The sequence below is a fragment of the Poecilia reticulata genome, linkage group LG18, assembly GCF_000633615.1.
Source record: "Poecilia reticulata strain Guanapo linkage group LG18, Guppy_female_1.0+MT, whole genome shotgun sequence".
Lineage (NCBI taxonomy): Eukaryota > Metazoa > Chordata > Actinopteri > Cyprinodontiformes > Poeciliidae > Poecilia > Poecilia reticulata.
The window spans coordinates 13,530,567-13,556,900 of NC_024348.1; the positions used below are offsets into that span (position 1 = coordinate 13,530,567).

At 37.7% G+C, this 26,334-nt stretch overlaps 2 protein-coding genes across 19 annotated transcripts in view; one reads left to right on the forward strand and one right to left on the reverse strand.

The window, feature by feature from the left end:
• Positions 1–20,287, reverse strand: part of dysf (dysferlin, limb girdle muscular dystrophy 2B (autosomal recessive)) — a 100,418-nt gene extending 80,131 nt beyond the window's left edge. For 9 of the 18 annotated variants that reach the window (XM_008435628.2, XM_017310454.1, XM_017310453.1 and 6 more), the window contains exons 1-11: positions 19,761–20,286; positions 8,096–8,151; positions 7,094–7,185; positions 6,078–6,183; positions 5,089–5,212; positions 4,735–4,991; positions 3,676–3,804; positions 2,447–2,509; positions 2,249–2,299; positions 1,895–1,925; positions 1,701–1,816 (exon numbers count right to left, since the gene is read on the reverse strand). In XM_008435628.2, coding sequence (XP_008433850.1) covers positions 1,701–1,816; positions 1,895–1,925; positions 2,249–2,299; positions 2,447–2,509; positions 3,676–3,804; positions 4,735–4,991; positions 5,089–5,212; positions 6,078–6,183; positions 7,094–7,185; positions 8,096–8,151; positions 19,761–19,848 — 1,113 coding nt within the window. In that variant the 5' untranslated portion in view covers positions 19,849–20,286. Of the gene's footprint in view, positions 1–1,700; positions 1,817–1,894; positions 1,926–2,248; positions 2,300–2,446; positions 2,510–3,675; positions 3,805–4,734; positions 4,992–5,088; positions 5,213–6,077; positions 6,184–7,093; positions 7,186–8,095; positions 8,152–16,574; positions 16,942–19,760 lie in introns of those variants that run through there. The other 9 variants (XM_017310465.1, XM_017310464.1, XM_017310463.1 and 6 more) reach the window with 4 other exon arrangements.
• A 2,942-nt stretch (positions 20,288–23,229) lies between these two features.
• LOC103480638 (uncharacterized) lies at positions 23,230–25,841 on the forward strand. Its single transcript, XM_017310330.1, has 3 exons — positions 23,230–23,398; positions 24,386–25,681; positions 25,827–25,841. Exons 2-3 carry the CDS (start codon positions 24,458–24,460, stop codon positions 25,839–25,841), a joined length of 1,239 nt encoding a protein of 412 aa, XP_017165819.1. The 5' UTR covers positions 23,230–23,398; positions 24,386–24,457.
• The last annotated feature ends 493 nt before the right edge of the window (positions 25,842–26,334 follow it).

Consider the following 26,334-nt stretch of genomic DNA (forward strand, 5'->3'; position numbering starts at 1 on the left):
TTTAACACCACAGTGTTGTGGTTCTGTTCAGGTGTATTTTTGAAGTGGACACGTTAAGTGCAATTTGAAATAAGAAATGTAAAATGTGATAAAAATACATTTTTGTGTTTATTTTATTCCTATTCAAGACACTTTGATAAGAATGATTATAATATAGGCGGCTACAAAGCATCGTTGTTTACATGTTTGGTTGGTGGTGTGCCTCGGGATTTTTTCAAGTAAAACAATGTACCTTGGCTCAAAAATGGTTGAAAAACAATGAGCTAGCTCTCTCTTTGGTTACCTAGCAACTCGCTCATTCTTCGGTTACCTAGCAACGACCTGCGGAGTAACTGCCACAGCAGCAGTTTGAGGCTCTTAACTGCTCTGAAATACTGCCAGCAGTTCGGCGATATTTCAGATATTTAAAACAGAGAAACTAAACAATAAGTATTGATATCGACTGATATGAATTTATTATGTTATTATATGTTTTTCAGCCATCCCTATAAAAGAAAAGCCAATGTTTAGTTTAGCAACCTTTACCATATAAAGAGTCATTTTGCCTTCACTCCTTCTAAATTAAATGTATCTACTGCAGAAAAACCTACATGGCCTTTGAGACAGGAGATGCTTCAATACCTACAATGAAGAATGCATTTAGGGTCAAATTAACCATTTTTATTTCAATTTCTGGGCTTTTCAAAAGGAGAATGAACAGAAAATATAATGTTTACTAAAGCTTCGCTAATATAAAAACTTAGACCAAAAACTTGACTTTTTATTATCACTTTTATATTTATACGTCACAGCCTCAGACTGCTGACTTTAGTTGCTTGTATTAAATTTATTCTACTTTCATCACTCTGATGTCAGTTTATCATCATTTACAGACCACACAGATAACCAGATATCATATAATATCTAACATTTATCTCATAGGGCTTTTTAATAGAGATGCCAACAATTAGTCAACTTATAATTAAATGTGGATTAATTGTTTATGAGATTAAAATTAGATCTAATCAATTAATAACGTCTGCTTAGATCTTCTTTTAGCGTTGTAGTTTGGTCGCCATCCAGAAGAGGGTGCTGCTCTTTAGTCACAGCTAGTTAAAACAGAAATAAAGATGGCAGGGCCATACCAGAACAGGAAAGGTCCAAACAGAGTCCGAAGTGGGATGGAAAATTAGCTATATGCTGTTCTGTTTTAAAATATAAACACTCAGCTTGATTTATCACCTTAGTAGCGCTCAACTTGTCCACCAAAAATTACAGATTTGCTACAAAGGCGAGGATGACAGAGATAAAGCAGAGAATTTGTAACATGATGGAAAAAGACAGGATACCAAAAAGCAAGGGTGATTATTGGGGGCTGTCATGAGTTAAAGCACTTCATGGAGTGATGTTTTAACGGTCAATCCTCAAGGAAAAATGTAAAAAAAAAAGGGTTGCTAATCAGTCAACTTTATCTTAACTCTTTAATCAGTAACTGGCATTTACATCACCATGCTTTTTAAGTGTAACAAATACAAATATTTTCAAATAATTTGCTTATATTTTTTTATAACATGCTAATGCTTTTTTTAAACTACATCTCTACGTCATCTTTCTCTTGTAAAGTTGAAAGAAGTACATTAAAAAGAGAAAAACGGAGAAAGAGGTCCTCTTATTTTAAGTGAGAAATATTTTCCAGATCTGCAGCCATGCCTCTTACTCACCGGTGGTTCATCTCCAGCTGCCAGGACAAGCACGCTGACTTTCAGGTAACCTCTGACCCCGGCAGAGAGGTCGTCGGGGTCACACAGCAGAAGCCATTTCCTCAAAAAGCAATGTCCTGAAGGGTGGGAAAATCAAAATTACTTGTCAATAAAATGGCAAAAAGTATAAAAAAAACTAACAACAACGCACTTACTGTGTTCATTGTAAACAGTGCCAACATCCAACTGTAGTGAAAAATAACAAATTTTAGACTTAAATTGTTGTGATTTTACACATCTACAAAAAGGTGAAGTGAAACATATTTAAGTATAAGCATGATTTATTTGGAGAGAGGAAGTCTTTTATTTTGAAGAATGCTTAACAGGATGTGGTTTTGTCTTTTGTCACGGTTGCTAGGATACAAAGAGTTGTTGCCTTTGTTTGTTCAGTAAAAGCTGAACACAAAATGTTCAGCAAAGACGTCTGAGTGTCCGTTATGATTGCAGAAGCTTTCAGTGTGAAGGACGAACTTAGTTAAAAGTTAAAACGTCTGATGTGAACGTTTTACCTTGAATTCACCGATTACAGCGTCAGTTCTTAGCGAGCGAGAGTCACACACCTGTGGTGAGAAATACCTGATCAAAATCTGCTTCTTTTATGTCCACATCACCAAATAACAGAAAACTGAACCTTGTAAGGAATAAAATAAATGTGTTGTCTACATATTTGCCTTGAAAGATGATTCAGAATCTAAATTCAGGCTTACAGTGATGAAGATGGGTTCATCAAACAGCTCCGACGGCGTCTCGTAAAAGTTCAGGAAGAACGTCTGCAGAGGGAAATCGACAAATGTTTGAGTTTGACACAAAATAAACATAAAGATCCTTGCAGTAAGACAAAATAAGCCTTTTTCTCCCCAATTAAAAATGCAAAAATTATATTATGGTGACATTTTTATCTTTTACCTGCTCAACAATACGCTAAAGAATTCATATTTAAATTTTTTTTTTTTCATTTACATGGTTTTTGCCTAATGTTCACAGTTGGGACAATTATGTTCTACTTTGTTTTTCTATGAAATATTTTTATTTCACTTCCAGCAACAAAAATAAGAATTTTCTTCTAAAACCTAAAAGCTGCGTGTAATTAATGGATGTGTCCACCAGGTGTGTTTCTGGGTAAAATGTCGCTAGATGTTTGTGGCATAATATGAATTAAAATAAAAGCAACAATTCTTTGTGTTGTATTTAACATTTCAGGTTAAGAAGATAAAATCTGCTGTGGAAATCTCAACCTAATTACATAAAGTGTGAATATTGGCTCCATATGCAACAGAACAGAGCTGAGAAGTAACTATAGTTACATTTACTTGAGTAACTTTTGAGAAAAAAATTACTCTTACGAGTACTTTTACTACGCTGTACTTTTTACTCTTTATTTCATTCTGGAGTATTTCTTCTCTTACTTGAGAAAAATGTTTGGATTTTCTACCCATTGAATTAAAAACATTTTTAACCAGAAATCCACCAGACACAGACACACACCTGCAGTTTCTGGTTTTTATTGAAAGAAACTGATTTGGAAACATTTTCTTTTGCCTGATTTAGTTTTTTTTTATTATTATTTATATGAATTATTGTCATTTTGGTCCTTGAAATAACAAAATTCCTACTTAACTTTATATTTTGGTCTGTCTGCTGATGTGATTTTTAAACATTAAATGATTGATAATTTGACCAGTTACTCAGTAGACATTTTTTCTCTTACCTGAATAACTTCCTGGACGGCTACTTTTTACTTTTCCTTGAGTAAAAATGTGCTGAAGTAGTAAAACTCTTATTTGCGTATATTTTTTGGATACTCTGCCCACCTCTGGGTAAGAATCAGATTTGTGTAATTCTTGAACTGCAGTCAGGGGCCACACAAAATTATTCCTAGGGCCAGAGATGGCCCTCGGGCCTCAGTTTGGACACCCCTGCAGAAGGAGCTGCTTACCTCATCGAAGACCGGGTTGTTTCCCTTCCTGATGCGGGTTCTCTTAGTCTGCCCGGCGACTGCCACCTTCACCACGGGTTTGATGTTGACTCCAGGTAACTGTCGAGCTTCAACGACCCGAACACGAACCTGAGCAGAAACGGTTTGTTGAGCGAGAATCGGTAAAAACCGAGTGAAAACCGTCTTCTTAAGCCAAGCTGTTGCTGAATCAAAAGTTTTCATTTGTATTAATATCTTTTTAAACCTATTAATTATTGCTTCAAGAGGTCATTAAAGGTCAAACAGCCCGTCCGTATTTACTAAATTAAACACATTTTGTGTCCATCAACTGTGCTGCATTTGTGCAGCAAAAAGTACTATTATTTTTAAGATTTTACTTAAAAAAAATAATTCCACAATCTGTCTTTTGTATGACAGAGAATTAGGGCAATACTAAGAAAAAGTAAAATAAATAAAATTACAAGAATAGTCAATAAATTACCAGAACAAAGTTAGTATGTTGCGAGAGTGGAGTCGTATAGGAATAAAGTCAGATAAATGAGAATAAATTTGTAATAGTATGAGAATAGTCTTAATATTTTGAGAAGTAATAAAAGTACAAAAATAAAGTCATACAGGAATAAAGTCAAAATAATACCAGAATAAAGTTGCAATAATAGGAGAATAGTCATAATATTTTGAAAATAATTTGAAAATAAATTAATATTACAAAAAATAAAAAAATAATGTCAGAATAGTCATAAGTTTGAAAATAAAGTTATAAAATTTCACGAATAAATTTGTAATATTATCTTGTACTTAATTTTCCTAGTATTGACATTATTCTTGTAATTTTATTTTATTTTATTTGCTCTAACACTCCGTCATAGTTTTGTATCTCAGTTGAATTTGTCTTTCAGTTTAATTTTTAACATGATTTTCACTGATAACCTACAGAGTCGGTTTTCACAAGAGTTCTTGATTTGACCTTGAAACATAAACTCAGATTTGTTTGCAGCAGAAATCTCAGTGACGTTACATTTCATTCCTAATTGAATCCTGTACAGTTTGAAGCTCCACCTGAATGTCCTGAGGTTTGTTGGCCAGCGGTTTGGGCTGACTGCTGGCGCCTCTCCTCCTCTTCCTCAGCCCTCCATGCGTGTTGTAGGCCGGTGGGGAGCGTTTGGGCGTCTGGTTGGTGGGCGACTCCTGGCCAGGAGGCCCCGGGGGGCCGATGATCACCAGGGACCGACTGTCGTCAATTCCTGGCTCCTCCGCAGGCTCCACCATGATCATACTCTCTGTGTCCTCCTCGCCCAAAGTATCCAGAGAGATCACTGGGTGGAAAACAGGCGGACATGTTCTATTTGAAGAAAACCCAACTGTTGTTGTCTGTGCGGTTATTAATTAGCTTTTATACGCAGATTGTGTTACTTGTAACTGTGTCCAGCTCTATGTTGGGGTTGCTGTGAGGAAGAGACTCCGGCTGTGAGGGAGGATGGAAAACGGGAGCCGATCCTGGAGGAGGGATGTAGGAGACCTGCAGGGTCAGCGTGGCCTGGTGGGCGCAAAGCATTGTGGGTTGGCACAGACTGCAGCTTCGTTTAAATCACAAATCTGTGAAAAATCTTTGTTATATGGACCCCCTGCAGCTTGACGTCACACCCCCATCTCCCTAATGGAGGGCCAAAAGCTGCTTGCTAACAACGACTAGCATTGGTTTTAGCCGTTAAGCTATCAATGTAACGCACTAAACCTTAAATGTGATATAAAAGATACATTTGTGTTTTGTCAACACTGCAACAACTAGATAAGATCAGAAAAAAGTTTTAATTAAGAAAAAAAAGCAAAGAAGAAGGAAGTAGTTAAGTTATGCTAGCTTGACTTTGAAAACTTCAGCATGTAGATGTGATGTGGGATTTGCTGTATTTTGGTTCAGTTAAAAAAAATTTAAAAATGCGACCTAAACACCAACTCTGACAGATCATCAGCAGAGCAGGCATTTAAATTAGCTGTGCTAGCTCAGCTAGTAGCAGCAGTAGCTAATCAACCAAGCTAGTAGCAGCAGTAGCTAATCAACCACACTGATTGCTTTTTAATAATTGCAAAATAAACATTAAGCCTAAAAGCATAAAACTGTGACGCAATGAATGTTCTGCTTTTTGTGTGGGAAATGTTTGAGTGTTTTTTGAATCCTGATACACTAGTGTCTGTGTGTAGCGTAGTTGTCACAGAGCGCGAGAAAATACTGGCTTTGAGTTGTTTTTTAATGCTTTTTCTCCATTATTTTTCCTTTTGCTGAGGCACACTGAACTAAATTAATAATACCTACATCTCCAGGCTTCATTTAGTTAACAGAATTGTTCGGTGTTTATAGATCAGTGGCATCGACGTGTTGGAGTTGTGTCGGTTGATCGGCTCACCCCTGTGTTGTTCCTCTTTGTGTCCAGCAGGGAGACGGTGAAGGTGGCAGCAAAGTTGGGAGAGTTGAGGACGTCTCGGAGACCGAGCCGACTTTCACCCAGAAACCTGACCAGACCAATGAAGACAAACATTTACATGGTCTTTTCTTTTTTAATAATCCCACTCATTAAACCCAGATTACACACAATGACATGGTTTTACTCCCATTTGTAAACAGTACAAACCTTTACCATACATTGCTGGCAGAGTATTCAACATATTTTTACTCAAGTAAGAGCAGAAATATTTCATAATAAAATTACTTGAGTAAAAACAAAAAGTACAGCACAGTAAAAATACTAATAGAAGTAAATTTTTACCAAAAACGTTCCTCAAGTGAATGTAACTGAGTAAATATAACTACCCAACTCTGGTTACTGGAGACAAAGAAGAAGAGCAGCTGATGAAATGTTGTTTAATACCGAAGCTTTACTCATTGCAAATTCACATCATAACTATAATGTTTAAAATATAAAATTGTAAGATGAATACTTTAGTTTCAAATTTCCTTGTGAAATTTTATTTTATTTTTGTGTTGTAGTTTCTCACCTCCAATTCAAAATAGATTGTTTTTATTTTCTCTCAAATTATAATTTTTTGCATATTGTTTATTTAGAAAAAAATCACACAAATTAGTTTTGCTATTTACTGTTTCTATTTATCTTGTTAATGTGATATTAACGTATTTTGCAAACACCTATAAACTTTAAGTTATTTTTAAGGTTTTAACAAGATCATTTAACGGAAAATACAAAACACTACTTAAATCTCAGTAGTTTGATGTATCAACATTAAGCAATAAAAAGTAGCAATATTGGCAATACTGGTCCGTATTTATCTATCGGATCGATACCAAAATATTCTCTAGAAATAATAAGTGGATCAAAAACTATTCAAACAACTTGCTGACTTATTGCTAGTGCACAAATATGAACTGTTTGTAAAAGCTAGCAGTGAGACATTTTAACTTTTGTACCTGTTTCTTCCCATTTTCTCGTGATCCTTGACCACACAGTGAATTTCTGCTCCAGAGTCCAGAGGAATCCCCTTCAGGTCCCATTCGAATCCCTAACAGAGAGAAAATAACGTCAGAAAAACATTAAAAAGCATCAAAAGGTAAATTCTCAAAATAGAATAACTAACTCTGAACATCACTTAGATCGGGTTAAAATTATTCTAACATGCTGTTTGCATAAGTGTGGCGTTTTATGGTGGTGCTGGAGTTTAGCTGTTTATGTAAATATTTATTTTTAAAATCTGTATTTACTGGAAAATTCATTAGCTTTGACTTTTTCTACAGATTTCTGGTAGGTATAGATTAGCTTGTATGAGAAAATAATTTTTTCATTTTGATTATCAATCAGACCAACATGTGTTTGAAAACATGGATGAAAAATTATTCTTAAAACCTGAAACTCCGACAAACAATGTATTTATTCAGTAACACAAATTAATTGCATCATTAAAGATAATATCTATAAATATAGTAATATGTTTGAATACAGGCTGCACAGTGGCGCAGTTGGTAGAGCTGTTGCCTTGCAGCAAGAAGGTTCTGGGTTCGATTCCCAGCCTGGGGTCTTTCTGCATGGAGTTTGCATGTTCTCCCTGTGCATGGTGGGTTTTCTCCGGGTTCTCTGGTTTCCTCCCACAGTCCAAAAACATGACTGTCAGGTTAATTGGCCTCTCCAAATTGTCCCTAGGTGTGAGTGTGTGTGTGCATGGTTGTGTGTCCTGTGTGTCTCTGTGTTGCCCTGCGACAGACTGGCGACCTGACCAGGGTGAACCCCGCCTCTCGCCCAGTACGCTAGCTGGAGATGGGCACCAGCAACCCCTTATGACCCCATTAAGGGACAAGGGTGCAAGACAATGGATGGATGGATGGATGTTTGAATACTGCAAATATATTCTGACATATTAGAATGTAAAGTTTCTCATCAAGTTTGATATGTTGATAGTTGGGTTACATGAAACTCGCCTCGTTCCACACCGGGTTGGGGTTGTTTTTAATGACCTTCGTCTTCTTCTTTGACCCTGAAGCAGAAAAAAAAAAATGTCGGATAAGTACCATATAGTCAAATTAACATATTATAACTGCCACTGCAACATGATATTGTTTTTAATCCAGGAAAATAAGAATATAATATAAAAGGTTCCAGTGAAGCAGCAGCTAAATAAATGTTGTTTTAGGTAAATGAGTCGTTTTGAATGAATTGAGCTGGAAAACAGCTGAACTCTTGTTAAACAACCACTTTTCAACTTTATGCTACATCTTCATGGAACCAGCAACAGAAAAACATCAAAGTTGCTGTTGTCACAATTTTTACATTATGGTGTCACCAGGTGACTGAACAGATCAATGTGTGGATGTGCCGAAACTTTCTCCAGCTGAACAGAAGCAAAGCTAAAGTTTTTATCTTTGGACTTAAAGAGGAGCGATGCCAGCGATGCTGGAAGCAGGAGATCAGGTCTAAAATCTGGAGTAATGATGAACTCTGACCTGAACATTCAGAGCCACATAAAGACAGTTACAAAGTCAGCCTTCTGTCACCTGAAGAACATCTACAGCAGTGGTTCTTAACCTTTTTTGGGGTACCAAACCCCCCAGTTTCATATGAGCATTCACCGAACCCCTGGGGTTCAATCGAACCCAGGTTAAGAACCACTGGTTTACAGGATTAGATGACTGATGTCCCAACAAGATGTAGAGAAACTCATCAAAGCGTTTATCTTTAGTCGCACTGATCACTGCAACAGCGTCTTCACAGGTCTGACTAACAAATCAATCAGATCCAGATGCTGCTGCTGGAGTTCTGACTAAAACCAGGAAGTTAGAGCACATCACCCAGTTCTACAGTTTCTACACTGAGAAAAGACTTTAAAATACTGTTAGTTTATAAACCACTGAATGGCTCAGCACCACAATCCATTAAAGATCTGCTGTTGTCATAGCAACCTTCCAGAGTCCTCAGGTCTTCTGGTTCTGCTCTGAACCAGAAGACCTGGTTCAGAGCTTCTCTGAACCAGGTCAGAGAAGCTCTCATGTTCTCCAAACATGAGAAGCAGCATTCTCATGTTTGGAGAATGCTGCTTCTCCAAACATGGAGAAGCAGCATTCAGCTTCTATGCACCACAAATCTGGAACGAACTTCCAGAAAACTGAAAAACAGCCGAAACACCAAGTTCCTTTAAATCTAGACTAAAACATTAGAGTTGATTTTGAACCACTACAAATGAAACATTTACCAATATATTTGATGTTTATCGGTGAGTTTGACGATGACGTTTAACAAAAAGTTATGTTTATTGTGTCTTTTTTTTTATGATGTAAAGCACTTTGAATTGCCTTGTTGCTTAAAAGTTCTATGCAAATAAACTTGACTTGACTTTTTTAATGTTATTTAATACACATTTGTTTCCACTTAATGAACTTAGGGTTGAATCTCTGCTTCTTGTAGTCTTCGTTGTCTTTAATAGGACGTTGTATCGACATATGAAATCAAAACCAAATCAGTCCTAACTCTAATTTCAAAGCTAACCTGAGCTTGCTTTGTTGAGTCCGTTCTCAAATAACAACCACCAACAAACAATGTCCTTATGTGTGCGTGTTATCTTTCTGTCACTTCCTGCAACATGAAGTCCTGAGCTCTGATTTCCTGCCCTGTCAGGCAGAAATGAGGCAGGAGGGTCAGACGGGACAATGAACAAGCCAGAAGAGGTTATCAACCACAGAGGAGTCCTAAAGATCTAAATTCAGTTCATCGTATTTATACAGAGGTCATCCCAGGACAAACTACAAACACGCGCATGGGGATGTGAGCCGTCATCGGTTGTTGATGAAGATCTTTATTGTTATTTTTGTTCAGTTTCGGTGGATAAGAGGAACAAATCCAGACGCGCAGTTCGATTCAACCAGACAGAAGGAAATAAAAACAATGCTCATTGTGTCGTTCATGATGCAACTGGACACAATCGAAGAAACTGTCCCACAGTTTGAGGACTTTAGTCTATCATGAACTGCGTTTCAATTAAACAAAGGAAAATCAGAGAAGTGGAATTTAAATATACATTTCCTTTTTCAATCCAATGTTTTTATGTCCAAGAAATTAATCATTTTTGTGTAAAAAGTGTGTATTTTGACTCAGTCCAAATTGCATAGATGAAATAACACACTATGATTACTTCATTCCTTAAATGCTTAATGAGTCTAATTAGCATCAAACCTAAATTTACACAAATGCAATGTTTAAAATTATAATCTTTGTGCAATTTAACACCTAATTGCCTGAAAAACCAGTAGTACACATTTTTTTTGTGAAACTGGACATAAATTCAAGGATTACAATATTACTGATACGTGACTTTTGATCAATTTTTTATAATTTTTTCTTGGTTCATCTACATCAGTGGTGGTCAAAACGTTTGTCCTGGTGGCCAAAGCAGTCAAGTTAAAAGCACATGCGTTTTTACTTTTTATTAAATGCAAAAATTTATGTAACTTTCATTATTTTATTTGCTCAGATAATAAAATTATTTACTTTAATTTTTATGTTTTTACAAAGGGTCATAAAAAGTAAATATTTGGGGGGTGGGGGGGGGTGTTGAGGGGCTCAATTATTTTCTGAGAAAGAGTTGCTATGTTTGTAGTCCTATAATATTACAAAGTCATTACAAATGAAAAAACCACTTTAGACTTAAATGAATGCTGTACCTTTTTTTGTAAATTAAAGATTTTATTTGAGTGCAAAAATTGTTAATCTAAAACAATTGAAAACAAAATTATCCATCTGCATCAACCGCCTGTGCTTACAGGTCATTTTTGCCTCACTCTGGAACTGTAGAGAGGGGCCAAACAAAATCATTCAGAGGGCCACAGATGGCCCCCGGGCCGCACTTTGGACACTCCTGATCTCCATTAATTCCGAAAGCTAAAAACAAAAACACACCATTCTCCACCTCTTGTAATGCACACCCTCAAAATATTGTTTTCTTTCCTGTTTTTCCCACTTCTATCACCCAACACACAACCCACACATGGCCAACAACATGCAAACACACACACACACACACACATTGAGAAGCTCCTACGTAAGTGGACCTCCGTTCTTAGAGGATATCTTAAAAAACATCTCCACCCTTCCACACACAGGTCGAGAGGTTGCGTTACTTTCTGTGTGTGTGAAGCCCTAAAATGTCCCTCGGGCTGGTATCTGGGTTTGAATCTGACAGGAAGTAACGCAGCATTAACTTCCCGGCTGGTTCAGCTTGGCACATTTTCTGTCATGATCTGAGAATAGAACAGGGAGCCGAGTGAACCCGGCATGGGAAACCCAAGTTTAGACCTGCACGGCCCCGTGTGTTTGTCTGTCTGTCAGCCAGCATCACTGCTTGTGTTATTTTGGGAGCAGGAGCCGCCGAGCAGCTAAGCTCTTTTCTTATAGCACCATTGTGCACAAACACCAATATGGTATGAGCCGCAATAGTTTCCATTGGCCATCAAATTGCGCAAATTGGAATTAAATTTGCTTAATGGAAGAAAAAAATAAAAACTCACTACCTTTTTGCGCTAGACTAGCTAAGTTTCAAACGTGACGCAATTCTTTGTCGATATTCCACTGCTGCCGTAAAAACACAACTTCGCAATTGCGGCGTTTCCATTAGATAAGAAACGTTATAAATCACATGTAAATAACTTGTTGACAAACTTAAGTGAACAAACTTACCTCCGTCCTCCTGCCACTTTCTGCTATATTATGCCAGCAGTAGTTTGGTTGTTGACCACGTGACTCCTGTGTTGCAAAAGTTGTTTTCTCCCCAAACTTTATTTTCGTAACTCCCATTTGGTCAAGATAAAAGCAGGTGTTTTTCAGTTGTATTAAATTAATTAGTGTATTTTGCAAAACCACAAGTCAACACTTTTTCCGCGTCACACAAGTCATGTGATCAACGACGGGCTGTTACTACTGGCGGAAACGACGAAGAAGACAACAGGAAGTAGTAAGAGGATGACAGCAAAACGTGTTTTTTAATGACTTATGTGAACAACCTTATTCGCCTGCGATTTTACTTCTTATTTCCTAGAAACACAATTTTTTTTTTCAAGATTAGCCAAATAATGACAAAGATTTGCTTACATTTGTAAGGGAAACGCAAAAACTCAAAAAACTTTAGTTTTTTTCAAAATTGGCATATTTCCATGGAGCAAATTTGCTTTCATAATTCCAATCTGTGCAATTGTATGATCAATGGAAGCTAAATTATAAAGTCAACAGATACAAGACAACAACCTCAGATTATAATCAGCAGGGTTTCAAGTTTTTATTCCTGGTTTGGATGGATGAGAAAACTTATTGTTTACGTGGAAATCCTTCGTTCCGCACACAAACACAAGCACTTGCCATCAAACTCAATCACTTTTGCACCTGCAGACAAACAGATGCAGGAGTGAGGAAAAGGAATCAACACAATATCATTAAAACATTCCTAAACTCCAGCATCAGTGGACAGAGCGACTTGATAACTTATAAATAAATAAACTTATAAATACATACAGTTCCCATAAACCTTCTCTTCCTGTAAATAATCGGAGAGAAAACCTTCAGGTTCCAGTACTGACAGCAGCTCTTATCTGTCCCTTCCTATGTTTACATCCCAGCTGGGATTTATTACCTCCATACGACGCCTCTGCCTGCTTCTCCTCCCACTGTTTCCTTGCTGCTCTATTATAATGTCTATAAATGGACATGGTGTCTGTTTTCCAGAGTGAAGGAAATGCTCACTGCTGGTCCCTGAATGGTTTAAAACACAAACCTTTAAAGTATCTGGTGTTGTGACGTTCATAACAAAGAACATGTCAATGTAAATTAAGCTGTTTGGGATTTCCCTGTGAACTTTTGTACATTGTTTCCCCACCTGGTAGTCGCGCAGCGTAGACTCGGTTTGATTGGGGGCCGTATTGCAACATCAGTTACATTTTCAGCCGGTGTGGTTCTCTTTCACACTACATTCTGTCAAATGAACTAAATCCTTTGAAAAACCAGTTCCTCTGGTGCTGCACCAAACACCACTGAAGGAACAACACAAAAACATCTGAAGAAGACACTGGCAACTTCCTCCTACATAAAATGTAAACAAAAATGGAGTAGCGTCAGATTTTAGTGGTTGTAGGATTTCTCTTTTGTCTTTGCAAAAGACAACAAGCCTTTTCTCCCATTAGTGCAAGACTCTTGCATTTGTTTTGGTTGTATTATTTACCCAGAATGCACTGCGCTGTAGTCTTCTTCGGGGACTCCGCGCCGCTCGGCGTACACACATGCATTCCAACTTTACCAAAGTTCACTTTAACCAAACCAGGTTTATAGGCGGACCAGAGTAAAGTTTTTTGGTCCACATTATGCCATAACACCTCCACAAGTGAAGTGGAGATGGATTAAAGCAGATTAAACAGGACTGGTGTGAATGCATCCTTAAATAGACACACAAGTCTCTCGCGCTAGCAGGAGAAATAGTTTGTCTTTTTTTTTTGCCAAACACCAATGAGAAATCAAACAATCGCTAAAATCTGACGCCGTTCCATTTCTGTTTACATTTTGTGAAGGAAGTTGTGCTCAGTGTCTTCTTAAGAGGTTTTTGTGTTGTTTCCTTCAGTGGTTCTTGGTGTAGCGCCCCCACAGGTGAGGAGGGGAACAAGTTTTCAAAGGATTTGGTTTGTTTGACACAGTGCAGTGTGGAAGAAAACCACAGCAGCTGAAAATGTAACAAATGTTGCAATTTTGGTCCCAAATCAAACCGAGTCGCTGGGCTACCGGGTGTGAAAACACCGTTAGTGTGATAGACCAACACAAAGTGGTGCAGAACTGCGAAGTGGAAGATAATTTTTAACTAACAAAAGTGTTAAAGTGTGAAAACCTCAGAGGGACGTTGGGTACTTAGCCAGACAAGAAGCAGCTAAAAACATGGAAAACTAATTCATGTGAAAAGTGGATGGAAACATTGCTATTAGGTGGTACAAATCAAAGAATATCAATGGATTAGGATGGCCTAGTCAAAGAGCAGACCTAGATCCAATTGAGAATCTTTGGGAAAGACCTAAAATGAATATTTATATACAGTCTCTATTCAATTGTAGCTACATTGTGTCAAAATGTGTTAAGAAGCTCAACGTTCAAGCTTTCTAAAGGTCATCATCCAATCAGACGTCACTTATCAGGGAAAGGAAACATGCCACATCAGTAATGCTAAAGAGTTTTAGGTCAGTCACTGAAGTAAAAATTTATCTTTCTGGCTGAAGTGTTGTGTTTTGTTTTTGAATGTCATGTCCATTTTTCACTGGTCTTGGTGTGAGACTTTGTTTTAGCAGTGAGATGAGATATAAGTTGGGGCTGCAGCAGGGAGGTAAATGTCTGATGGCACCAGGAAATTGTGTTTGGACAAAGGCAGGAAGTTAAGCGCAGAGTTCAGCTCATTAAGGAGGCAAACACCAACTTATGGAAAGAACAAAAACAGTTGCACAAACAAGATGACAGAGGGCAGGTAGAACAGTTACCCATTCAGTCATACATTGCATCTATTATGGATGTAAACTGAGGAATTAATCAAGCCAGAATAGTTTGATGTAATATCCAAGATTTGATTTTAACAGCTTGGTTTTTGCTTTGTGTTGGGACAACACTTTGGTTTCTGAATGTTATAACTAATGCAGTGGTTCTTAACCTTTTTTCAGGTACCAAACCCTCCAGTTTCATTCACTGAACCCTTCTGTAGTGATAAATAAAATATGATTCCCCCCTCCCCAAATTCAAGACATAGGGGTGACCCAACCAGAGTCTAGTTGGGTCACCCCAAGATGACTAAGTCTTTTTAAAAGGTAGAGTCTCTGAGAACAGTTCTTCAAAATATACTCGGTGTTTTCAGCAAAGTTGAGCTGACTGTCCAGGAACGACCCATGGTATTTAAAATTTGCCACAGTTTCAACAGGTTGGCCATCGAGAGAAACTGGAACCACTTTAAGGTCTTTTTTAGATCATTTAATTAGCTCTACATTCTTAAGATAATGAAAAATTCATAATAAATAATAAAGACTTTGCGGTATTCTGATTTAGTAATTATATTAGCTGTGTTACCACCTCCACGCCACTAGAGGCAGTACCAACACCGAAAAGATGCAACTATGGAGCAGATTTAGAAGTACACCGAAAGCTATAGAATTTGGTAAAAACTGAGTTTTGCTGAAGTAAATAAAGACAAAAGTTCAAATCCATGCTGACAGTGGAACTCCTTCAATCAGGGCTCCTCCGCAGCTCTGATTGGCTAAGCAATGTDACGTGATCCTCTGATTGGCTAAGCAATGTGACGTGATCCTCTGCAGCAAGTGATGGCAAAGCGGGGCGTCATCACGACTGTACACAAGTGTGTCTTTACCTCCGCGGCAGAGGCTCGATCGAACCCAGGTTAAGAACCACTGAACTAATGGGTGAAGAATGGCTGTTAATGATGATCAAAACCAACATGTTGCATCAAGTTTAAGGAGAAGAACCACGTTTGTGAGGTTAAGAAACTAAATAGGCGTTTCTCCTTCTGTTTGTTTGTGACAGTAGTGAACAATGAAAGAGGGAATGCTAAAATGCTAGCTTAAGTTTTAAAATGTGGAAACAATTAAGTTGGTGTAAGAAACATTGCAAATGAAAAATATTGAAGGTCATTAGCATATTAGCACTGATTTAGCTAATCCTTATATTTCCCCTCAATAGAATCGGATTAGCATGTTTGCTAAATTAAGAAAGGCTAATATGTTAGCTTATCTTTGGAAGTGGCAGACAAATGTGAAACACTGACAAATGTTTAAGACTTAGCAATCAGTGCTACTATTTATAGCTTGGCACTATCACTAACTGGGATTTATTTTTTAAACTTTTTAAAACATTTTATCAGGTAAATGAATTTGTATCTACGCTAAGCTAAAGAAGGCTAATGTCTTGGCATTGTGTTACTCAATTAGACAAAAAAGGTTACAGTAACTTAACATAAATAAAAACTTTTAGTGATAATTAATCCTATCGCTGGCATAGAAATGCTTCCTCTCTACAGTTTTATTTAATAAAGCAAATTATCATCTTGGCTGAGCCAAACTGGAGAGGGTAGGAGAAACAACAATAACAATATTTCCTTAATTATACTTTATTAAGAAGAAGCAAGCAAGTTAGCATGCTTCTTAAAGTGTGTAAATATAATTTTTTATTTTATTATTTTTATTTTTATTATTATTACACACCCCTCAAAAAATGACAATTTGTGATTTTTCTAGAGAAATTTATGATTTAAGTTCTTAACATTTGGGAGGAGTCCTGGTTGTCTGAGTTCTGTTTCTTTATATATATTTTTCTATCCCCTCTGAAAACAGGATTTTTTGGGTGTTTTGACACATTTCGCCAAATCCCCAGAGCTGTCTGTCCCCTTACCTCTAAACGTGACACTGGCCAGGGGGTCAGATCGCCTCAGGTTGTTAGCCCGCTGAAGAACGCAGCGCAACATGGCTAAAGCAGAATCCAACGGGGATGAAGAGCTGAACAAACTCCCTCAGATCTGACGGTTTCAGATCTGAATGAATGAGACGTGACCGAGTTCAGAAGGTCGAAAGGATCCAGGGCGGAGGAAGAAGCAATGCCTTACATAACGAGGCATCCAAATAATCATCCGTGGATGGGAAATGAAGATCTTCTTAGCTTCTTCTGGAAAAAAATCTCCACCAGATGAAGTTGTTTAATGGTAAAAAAATGATAATCCGCGGATTGTTCCCCCACTCAAGCAGTCTTTTCTGGTTTCTCTCTCTCTCTGAATCGCTTGTGGAGAAAAACTGCAGTAAGCGAGGCTGTCAGGAACACACACCTCACATTCAAAGGAAATCTCAACATTTCCTGTTCTCTTTTCCTCTCTTATCGCCTGATTGTTTCCTTTTCAGCCAAATATTTGCCAGAAAACATTGGTTTCTACTCCGTTCACTCATTTTCTCTCTGTGTGTAGTTGCTCTTTTGCTAAATGTTTAGGTCTGATTTTAATCTGGTGTTTTCAGTAAAACAAAATGGATAAAAATCTTGTTTTCAAAACTGCATTACAGTCTTTTTTTTTTTTTACCTCTAAATTATGTTACGGCATTTGAGAAAATCTTGCAGGTTTACTTGAGAGTTCCAGACACATTGTCTGAAAATTAAAAAAATAAAATTAAGAAATACTAAATTGATTTAAGAGATAGTTACTGGTTTAAAATGTAGCAACAAAAACAGGATGTTTTTGCTTTTATTAACTGAATTAAACATCATTTACCTTTTCAGGGAGGTTGTTTGACTAACCTTTTTTTGAACATTTATTTCATTTTATTTAAAAATTACCAGTTTTAGGTCCATACCACGGTAAATACAAGCACACGCAGTAAAATAGCGCCACCTACTGGTGGCAAACAATGTTCCATCACTTTGGAGAGAAAGCGAAACTAAAATTCACAACCAAGTAATTTCCACGGCTTTAACACAGTTGATAAATACTTTTTAATACTTAGTAGAGAAGCTATAATCAAAATACTTTTTGATAAAAAATTTTAGAGATATAAAACTAAATTTGATAAAAATAAATAAGTAAAAAAGGTGATGCAATTAATTTAAAATTAATTATGATTACTATAAAGCAAGCATACATACATATAGTAGATGGTTAAGAAATTATGCATAATACTAATAGTTAAATGTTGATGGCATAATGAGGCAAAAAAACATGTACATTAAACAAATAAAAATATTAACAACTACGGAGGCAACCACACGATTTATGAATGGAGGGTGGGAGTTAATAAGTTAGTCTTCGTCACACTCCTATTTGATAATTAATAATTTATTTTATTAAATAAAATTATAGAGATTAAACATTTCCATGCAACCGATGTCAGTTATCACTACAAGGTTTTAATTTCTGTTAATATCTTCATATTTTTACTTCCAATGTCAACACATTATGTTAGCCTTTATAGCCTAGCATAAATACAAATTTATTTACCAATAAAAAGCTTTAAGAAGTTAAAAAAGGAGGGGGAAAAATTAGTGCTAGTAAAAGGTACTGCTATGTTTTCACTTATGTATTTGTCAGCATCTGCCATTTTCAGAGTTAAACTAGCATATTAGCCTTGCTTAGCTTAGCAAAGAAGCTAATCTGGTTCTACTGAAGAGAAATATAAGCGCTAGCGATGTCAGTGCTAATATGCTAATAGTAGTGGATGACTTAACATTGTCTTGCCTGTATATATTTATATATTTGGGCATTAAATATTTTCATTGATGTGAATAGTTGAATAGTTACACACAGTGTTAGCGAGGGTCTTGCATTATAACCCTGAGGTTTAAGTTATATTTCTTGGCCAACATTTGGTTAGTATCTGGTGTCAAATATGAAAATAAAGAGTAGAACAACACACGTTTCCTAAAAATGGATTACTGACAACTGAGGGGAAAATAATTCAGCAAGCGTTCATAATGGTTGATTCAGGTCCAGGTTTTTGCCTGGATAGTCACGAGTGTGTCTGTGTGTGCTGCAGGCTGCGGCGTATATCACACAGGGAAACCTTTGTGCTCCAACGGTATCATAAGTTCAATGCACGGTCAGAGAACTCAGTCGTACTAAATGTTTACTTAAGCTGAACGAAAAACCAATCTTTAGATAAAACTGTATTTTCAGCACCTGGAAATATCGACGGATCAGTTTGTGTACAAAGTTCACGTACAAAGTGCACCACAATCACTGACAATCAGTTGTCAGTAGTGCAGTGATTGTTAGATTTAACACGCCGTTGTTTTTTTGTTGTTGCTTTTTTTAAGTAGCTAGGAGGAGGCAGGGTGGCGGGACTTGAAACTGCTACTGCTGCTCAAGTTACTCGACAGCTTGTTGCTAGGTAACCAAAGAATGAATGAGTTGCTAGGTAACCAAAGAGCAAGCGAGTTAGTTGATTCCGCCCAGCTAGCTTAGCCAGCCAGTAGACATCTAAAGCCTTTTTTTCTGCATATCAGTTCAGTGAATATTCTGTATATTGATTATTCTATCAGATGTATTATCTATTGATATTGATCAAGTGTCTATCGCAATGTATACTGCTACTGATTTACTGTCCAGCTCTAACTAGATAGTAGGTATAACACCTGAAAAGTGGTCAGTTTAAGAAATTTGGTCTGTGTAGTAATTTCTGTTGGCTTCAGTCTAACAGGTGGACCAGCTGATTCAGCTCAGCGCCTCATGCTAGCATGACTGTGAGAGGGAGGAGGAGTGTTGGGCTTCCCAGAGGATAAACTCTGCTGAAAGACTGGTGCTAACTATAAACACAACCAGGCTTCACAGGAAACACGCTGGCATTCTTCTTCCCTATCTGTCACTTCGTCCCCAATTTAGCTGCCCACTCTTTCCCATCATCCCAACATCTTTCTGTGTCGGCCGCACCCCATAAAACGCTAATATTAGAAGGGTTTATCTAATAACCTTGCAGCTATTTCAGAGTTTGATGACAACTTCCAACTGGAAAAAGCCCCGACGTATGCAAGCAAAGATATTCAGCTTTTTGTCCCATATAATTTTCCTTGACTTTTACTCAAACACATGGTCGCCATCCATACCTTCATAGGTGACGCTGCAGTAGGCATCACTGATGTCGTCGTCCGGCGTTTGTAGACGCTCCGCACACAGGATGAACACACGCAGCATTGCTCAAACACACACCAGCACAGGTCCCTCAGATCCCATCAACACTAACACACACCATATATCCCAAAGACACATCTAGGAAATCAGCGAAGATCCATGTAAAGATAGAGAAGGAAAGGAGAAGAGGAGGAATGAATAAGGGCTTGCAGAGCGACTGGTGGAGCAGCTGTCTCACCCCCCTCCAACCTCCAGCACTTGCATAGCTGAGCAATCGTCCACAAGCTGACTCATGCACCGATACACACCGTCCCTTCAATCTCAGCTGGCTTAAAGGGCTACACACTCACAGAGTGGCCTTTATTTTCCAACCATCATCCTCCAAACAACATGCCACTGTTTATCTACACACTCCTCTGCTGGAACAATCAAAGCATCAGACAGAAAATTAATTGGAGATTCGATTTGGACGAAATTCACTGGACAAGCGGAGCAGCTATAAATGATTTCATTAACGCTGTGCTGAGTGCATAAAAAGAAGCGTCAAGTAAAAGTGAATAAAGGCAAATTTTATGTTTGAACCCTTGAAAAATAACAATTTTCCACTTTAAATCTTTAAAAATATGTATTATTCAGGCACATATAAAACTGTCACAATAACAAAACTAGCTGGACAATAAATTGTCCCAGACTTAGTAGCGAAAAATTATAATATTGTTATTTAGAGACCATTTTCAAGTTTAATGACAATGTCATGATAATGCAAGAAGATCACATTCAAAAGTCAGTAACCTTTAAATTAAAATGAACATTTAAACACGATAAATCAGGCAAATTAAAATTGTTGAGCTCGTTTTAGTTTGTCCTATGATTAATTGATTTATTGCTAATTGCAACAAACCAAGACCAAAACTGTCTTTTTGTTTATTTCAGTCAAATTGTAGACATATTCATGACATGTTCGAGTACTTCTTTAATGGGTAAATAGATTTTGTTTGTATTAACGGTCATTATTTAATTGCTCTACAGACTGATTGGTGTTTTTAAAAGAATGAAGGGGTGCACCAGTTTTCATGGCTCGTTTTCAGTGTAGATTAGATCTTCTGGTGTGTTAAAATAGTATGAAGTAAACAGCACTCCTTTCGTTTATTTAAGCTAAACCGTACGCATGTTCAATCCACGGATAACGGTTTTTTATGCCCTACTTCTAAACTAAGCAGTTGTGGCAAAAATACAAACTCCAGAAACTGTGGTAAGTACTTAAATCATAAGGCAGAAGACTATAAAATTAAATGTACAATTTATTGTCCGACTACATGAACCAAACCCAGAAGCCCAGCTCTTTGTGCCACATGACCGAGATAGTCCTAATGTCATGCTTTGGATTAATAAGCAAAGCGGAGAGAAAGGCAGTTGGGGGATTTCACAGTCCAAACTTTTGACTTTACAGACTATAAAACTTCTCACAGTGACTTCAGTTCACATGTGTTCACCAGCTGCCAAAGAATAATATCAAAAACCAAAGTGTTATACATTCAGACAAGAACAAACGATGTTTGCTAGTCAGTGCAGGCTGGAATATGTCAGGAGGGGATTTCTGTCTATTTATAATCCGACCCACTTGGGCATTTAGACTGTGTGTGTGTGTGTGTGTGTGTGTGTGTGTGTGTGTGTGTGTGTGTGTGTGTGTGTGTGTGTGTGTGTGTGTGTGTATGTGTGTGTGTGTCCTGGTGGGAAGTTTGCTAACTTTAGCGTGGGGGGATAAAGCTCAGTATATTGACCCCACATTGTACCTTGTTGTTTAGCGAGAACCACTTGTGCAAAATTCACTTTTGTTACTTCCATTTGGGTCTCTCCTGTTTCTACAAACAAGCCAAACACAAAAAAATACAAACGAAATATCGCTGTTTTATGGTAATAATTTAATATTTTTAGGGGGCTGGACAACAGGTCGTTTTAAAAACCTTCTGATTATCAAGTCGAAGTGGCTGGGCACTGCCCGTTACCTAGCAACCCTAGACGAGCCCAGTCCGTCACTTAGCAACCCACGCGGAGCAGCAAGCTAGCTAACAGGTTTTCCCGCTGTATTCAACGGGTGCTATAAAAGACAGGTGCTTTGTTATTGACTTACCATTCAGAAATCTCTTGCTACATTCTTAATAGTTGTTCATGAGTCTTTACTTCTGCTTCTGAGTCTGATTCAGGGTCGGAGGGGCGTGGCCAGCAGCAGCTTATCTAGATTTAAAGTGACAAAAGGCTCTAAAACTAATTCTGAAAGGAGCACAAAATAAGACTAAAATCTCATTATCTAAGAATGATTTTGTGTAAAAAAAAATTTAATTAACATTTCATACAGCAGATATCTATCCTTACCTGTTCACAGAAGCACTTAAGTGTCAAAATTATTGCTGCTATTCATTGCTATTTAGAGAAAATAACCCATGACATGTAATGAGACCTAGGGTGAGGCATCAGACGAAGTCCTATTTCTGAATAATTACACAAAACCACCATAAAAAAGGATAGAATTACACCTTTACGGTCATTTATATGTTCAATTTTAACTATGTGAAACAAACTTAGCTTCATTATATAGTCAGAAATATTTAATCAATATCAAACACTGTTGCCAGGGATGCACAGTGGCGCAGTTGGTAGATTTTAGAGCTGTTGCCTTGCAGCAAGAAGGTTCTGGGTTCGATTCCCGGCCTTTCTGCATGGAGTTTGCATGTTCTCCCTGTGCATGCGTGGGTTTTCTCCGGGTACTCTGGTTTCCTCCCACAGTTCAAAAACATGACTGTCAGGTTAATTGGCTTCTCCAAATTGTCCCTAGGTGTGTGTGTGCATGGTTGTGTGTCCTGTCTGTCTCTATGTTGCCCTGCGAAAGACTGGTGACCTGTCCAGGGTGACCCCGCCTCTCGCCCGGAACGTTAGCTGGAGGTCGGCACCAGCAACCCTCCCGACCCCACTAAGGGACAAGGGTGCAGGAAAATGGATGGATGGATGGAAACACTGTTGCCTTGCAGCAAGAAGGTCTTTGGTTTGAATCCCGACTTTCCTCCGATCAGTTCCAGGAATCATCCCTCCAACTCCAAAGTCGCTGACCGCAGCTGTTCTCCCGGCCAGCAGGCGGCAGTAGTTTGGAGTCAAACTGGGAGGAGAAGAAGAAGAAGAAGAACCGCTAACGCTCCCCAGGCTCAGCCGTTTAAGGTAAACACGTTATCAGCCCGTTAGATTGCAAAGTGAACGATAGAGCAATGATACCTATGCAAGAATTTCCTGCTAACGTCTGTTAATTTCACCGGGACGCCATTAACGGTTTACCGTAAGCAACGATAGCATCTTAGCTTGGACCTGCTAACATCACTGAAGGAAGCAATGCTAAAATAATAACTTTAATTTTGTAGTTTCTCCGTCTGTTTTGCCGATGTAGGTGACTCTTACTTATGATAAGTCCTCTTTCTGACATGATGTGTTTTTTGTCCTTTGTATTAACCGGAACGGATTTTGCAGAATGTTTGAGCAAAGTAGTGTTTTGAGGTCATTGTGAACGATAAAGTGTCAGAAATTAATCCGTTATCAACACGAGATCGGTGTTACTTCCGCTAAACTGGTAGGTTTTGGGTTTTACGTTTACATTTCAGAGCGTTAGTTCAATGGATTTTATTTATGATACAATAATTCACAACACATCTCATCAAAAACGCACATAAACAATCATTCTGATTCTAGTTATCAAACAATTGAGTAAAGTTTATTTTATTGTTTTAAATTGAGAAAAAAAAACAAAAGTTTTATTTAAAAAAGAAACCAGGCAAATTGCATTGAGTCATTAACTTGCACCGTATTGTTATTATTACATATAATAATTGACATATATACAGCTGTAGCTCAAATAGTTAGAAAAGTTAATTCAAAACAGTGCGCATTTATTACAATATTTCCCATGTTTATGTCTGTTCATTTTGATGATTTTCAGCTTGCAGTTGATTAGGAATCAGAAATTCAGTTAATCAGAAAATCAAAATGTAACATAAAACAATAAAATGGGAGTTTTAATGCAGAAATGTCACGTTGTGCCCACAAATGTTTATTCCTAGAAGCTAGCTGTTCGTTCTGTGTTTCATTCAAGTGTACTAATGTGAAAGTTGAGTGGAAGGAGGAAGGGTGGTTGAAAATGAAGCACCATCTGAGAGTTTGTGGAAGATTAATTAATTGCATGATAAATTAAAACAAGTCCCTAATTTCAATTTGCACGGTTTGTTGTTTTTCTCTTTTCCCTTTTTCTACCAAAAACTGGATGACAAATTTGTTTACAGTCTTCATAATTCATTTTATTTGTTGTTTCTGTTATTTTGTTTATTTATTTTGGATAGTTAAAATGTCTTCCAATGCAGTGTTAAATATTCACTAGAATTTAAGGTTTATTAATATTTTAGGATATGTTCTTGGATTATTATTCCTCTATCGTTATATTACTTGAAAATGGTCTCAAAACAACAACGTTAACATTTTTTGCAATAATTTCTGGGACAATTTATCATCCAGCAGAATTTGCTGTCGTCATTTTGACTCATGTTTCCTTTTCTTTTGATTTTAGGCCTAATGAGCGTGTTTCTCTCCGGATTGATCTTGTTTGAAGAAACTTAAAGATCTGGAGTTTGCTTACAACATGTCTCAATCCACCCAGAACCAGAATGGGCCGCCAGCGAAAAAACTTCCCAAGGGATTTTCTAATCCTGGACCTGCACCCCAGTTGACTTTTCCTGGATCTTCCTCTCTTGCCCACTACCTGCCAGCTCAAAACGCATCTGAATCGGATAATAATAAGTTGGTAGACCGTGTCAGGCGTGTGGAACATCGGGGTATGAACTGGAAGACTTACTTTGGTGAAAGAAATGAATTTCCTTCCTCCTCTGCAAGGCCGTCAACATCCCGTGTAGCTCCTGATTTTGGTGATTTCTCCTTGGACTGGCTCCCCATCTTCAAACCAAATACCAACAACATTCCACCAGAGTTTCCGTCCGGTTCTGACGGCAGCCTGGAGGTTTTGTCTGGTGAACAGAAAGACGACACGCCGTCCATTCCAGGGTTAGGAGACGATGAAAACCCAGTTCCAGGCAGATTTGTTGTGTCGTCTGAGCTCAATCAGCTAAAACATACCAGAGAACCAGTCGCTGCGATTCTTCAGAGCTTCGGCCTCGAAGACGGATTGAAAAAACTCGACCCTCATATTTTGAAGCAGGTCAATCCTGCAAAGCTGTCCCGCGTCTTGCATCAGATTTTTAGCAAGACGGAAATAAAAGGAAAGTCTTCTGAACCCAAACCTAAACTAAGAAGTATCCTGAAGTCAAGCAAAGTGAGGGACTCTAGCGATGTGGGTGTAGAAAAGAAGAACAACGGTCGGGCTGTAGATGAGTTACCACTAGATAAAGAAAGTATATCGGTGTTAACCTCAGAGAAGACATCTTTGGCTACAACAGCTGGTGACCCACCTGAGCGATTAAAGGACGCAATACCTGCCACACATGACATTATTTCTAACAGTAACACTGAAAACAAACAGAAAAGAACTGAAAAGCAGAAGCCAAAAAAGAAGAAAAAAGCAAAAAAACGGAAATCAGAACTGAAACTGGACGAGCGACGACAGAACAAGGCGGCGAAAAAGACCCAGAAAGGTTCGTCTGCCGAAGCGCCACTCGGCAAAAAGTGCAAAGCCGAGATGTTGATCTTAAGCAAACTGCCTTCGATTGTCCGCGAGTGGGTGTTGAAGCAAATGAAACTGTCGGAGGGCAAGCAGCCGACGCTGGCCATGATCGAAGACTATAACGGCGTCACGCCGAGGTTGTTTCCCCACCGGTGCTCCCTCTGCGGCGTAACCTGTCAGACACCGGGGGTAAGAATTTCACTTAAACTACATTCTGCTGCTGCACTGGATGAATTAATTGATTTGAATTATTTAAGTTAAATTACGACATTTTATATTAAGTTAATTTTATTTATTTTTCTATTTGTTATGATTGACGTATTCTAACACAAAGGGTTATCAGAAGTAGTGATTATTGTACAAAATGTAAAAAAATAAAAGCCTGATTTTCTATGGATACAAAATAATTACCTTTGACTACTATATTACAAGGTATTAAAGGAAAAAATGGTGCAAGAATAAACTATTACTAAAATAAAGTCGTGAAATTACAAGGATAAATAGTCATAATGTTACGAATGAAGTTATAACAACACAAGTCAGAAATTGTACAGGAATGAAGTCAATATTACCAGAATAAAGTCAAAATTTTATAAGAATAAAGTCATAATATTACAAGAATAAAATTAAAATATGAGGATAATAGTCATAATATAATAGTTAGAATAAAGTAATACTATTATGAGAATAAAATAATATTACGAGAATAAAGTCATATTAAGCAAATAAAAGTCATAATATTACAAGAAAGAAATTGTACGACAAAATTTAAATACGTGGTGAAGAGAGAGCTGAGCCAAAAAGCGAAGCTCTCGATTTACCGGTCGATCTACGTTCCCACC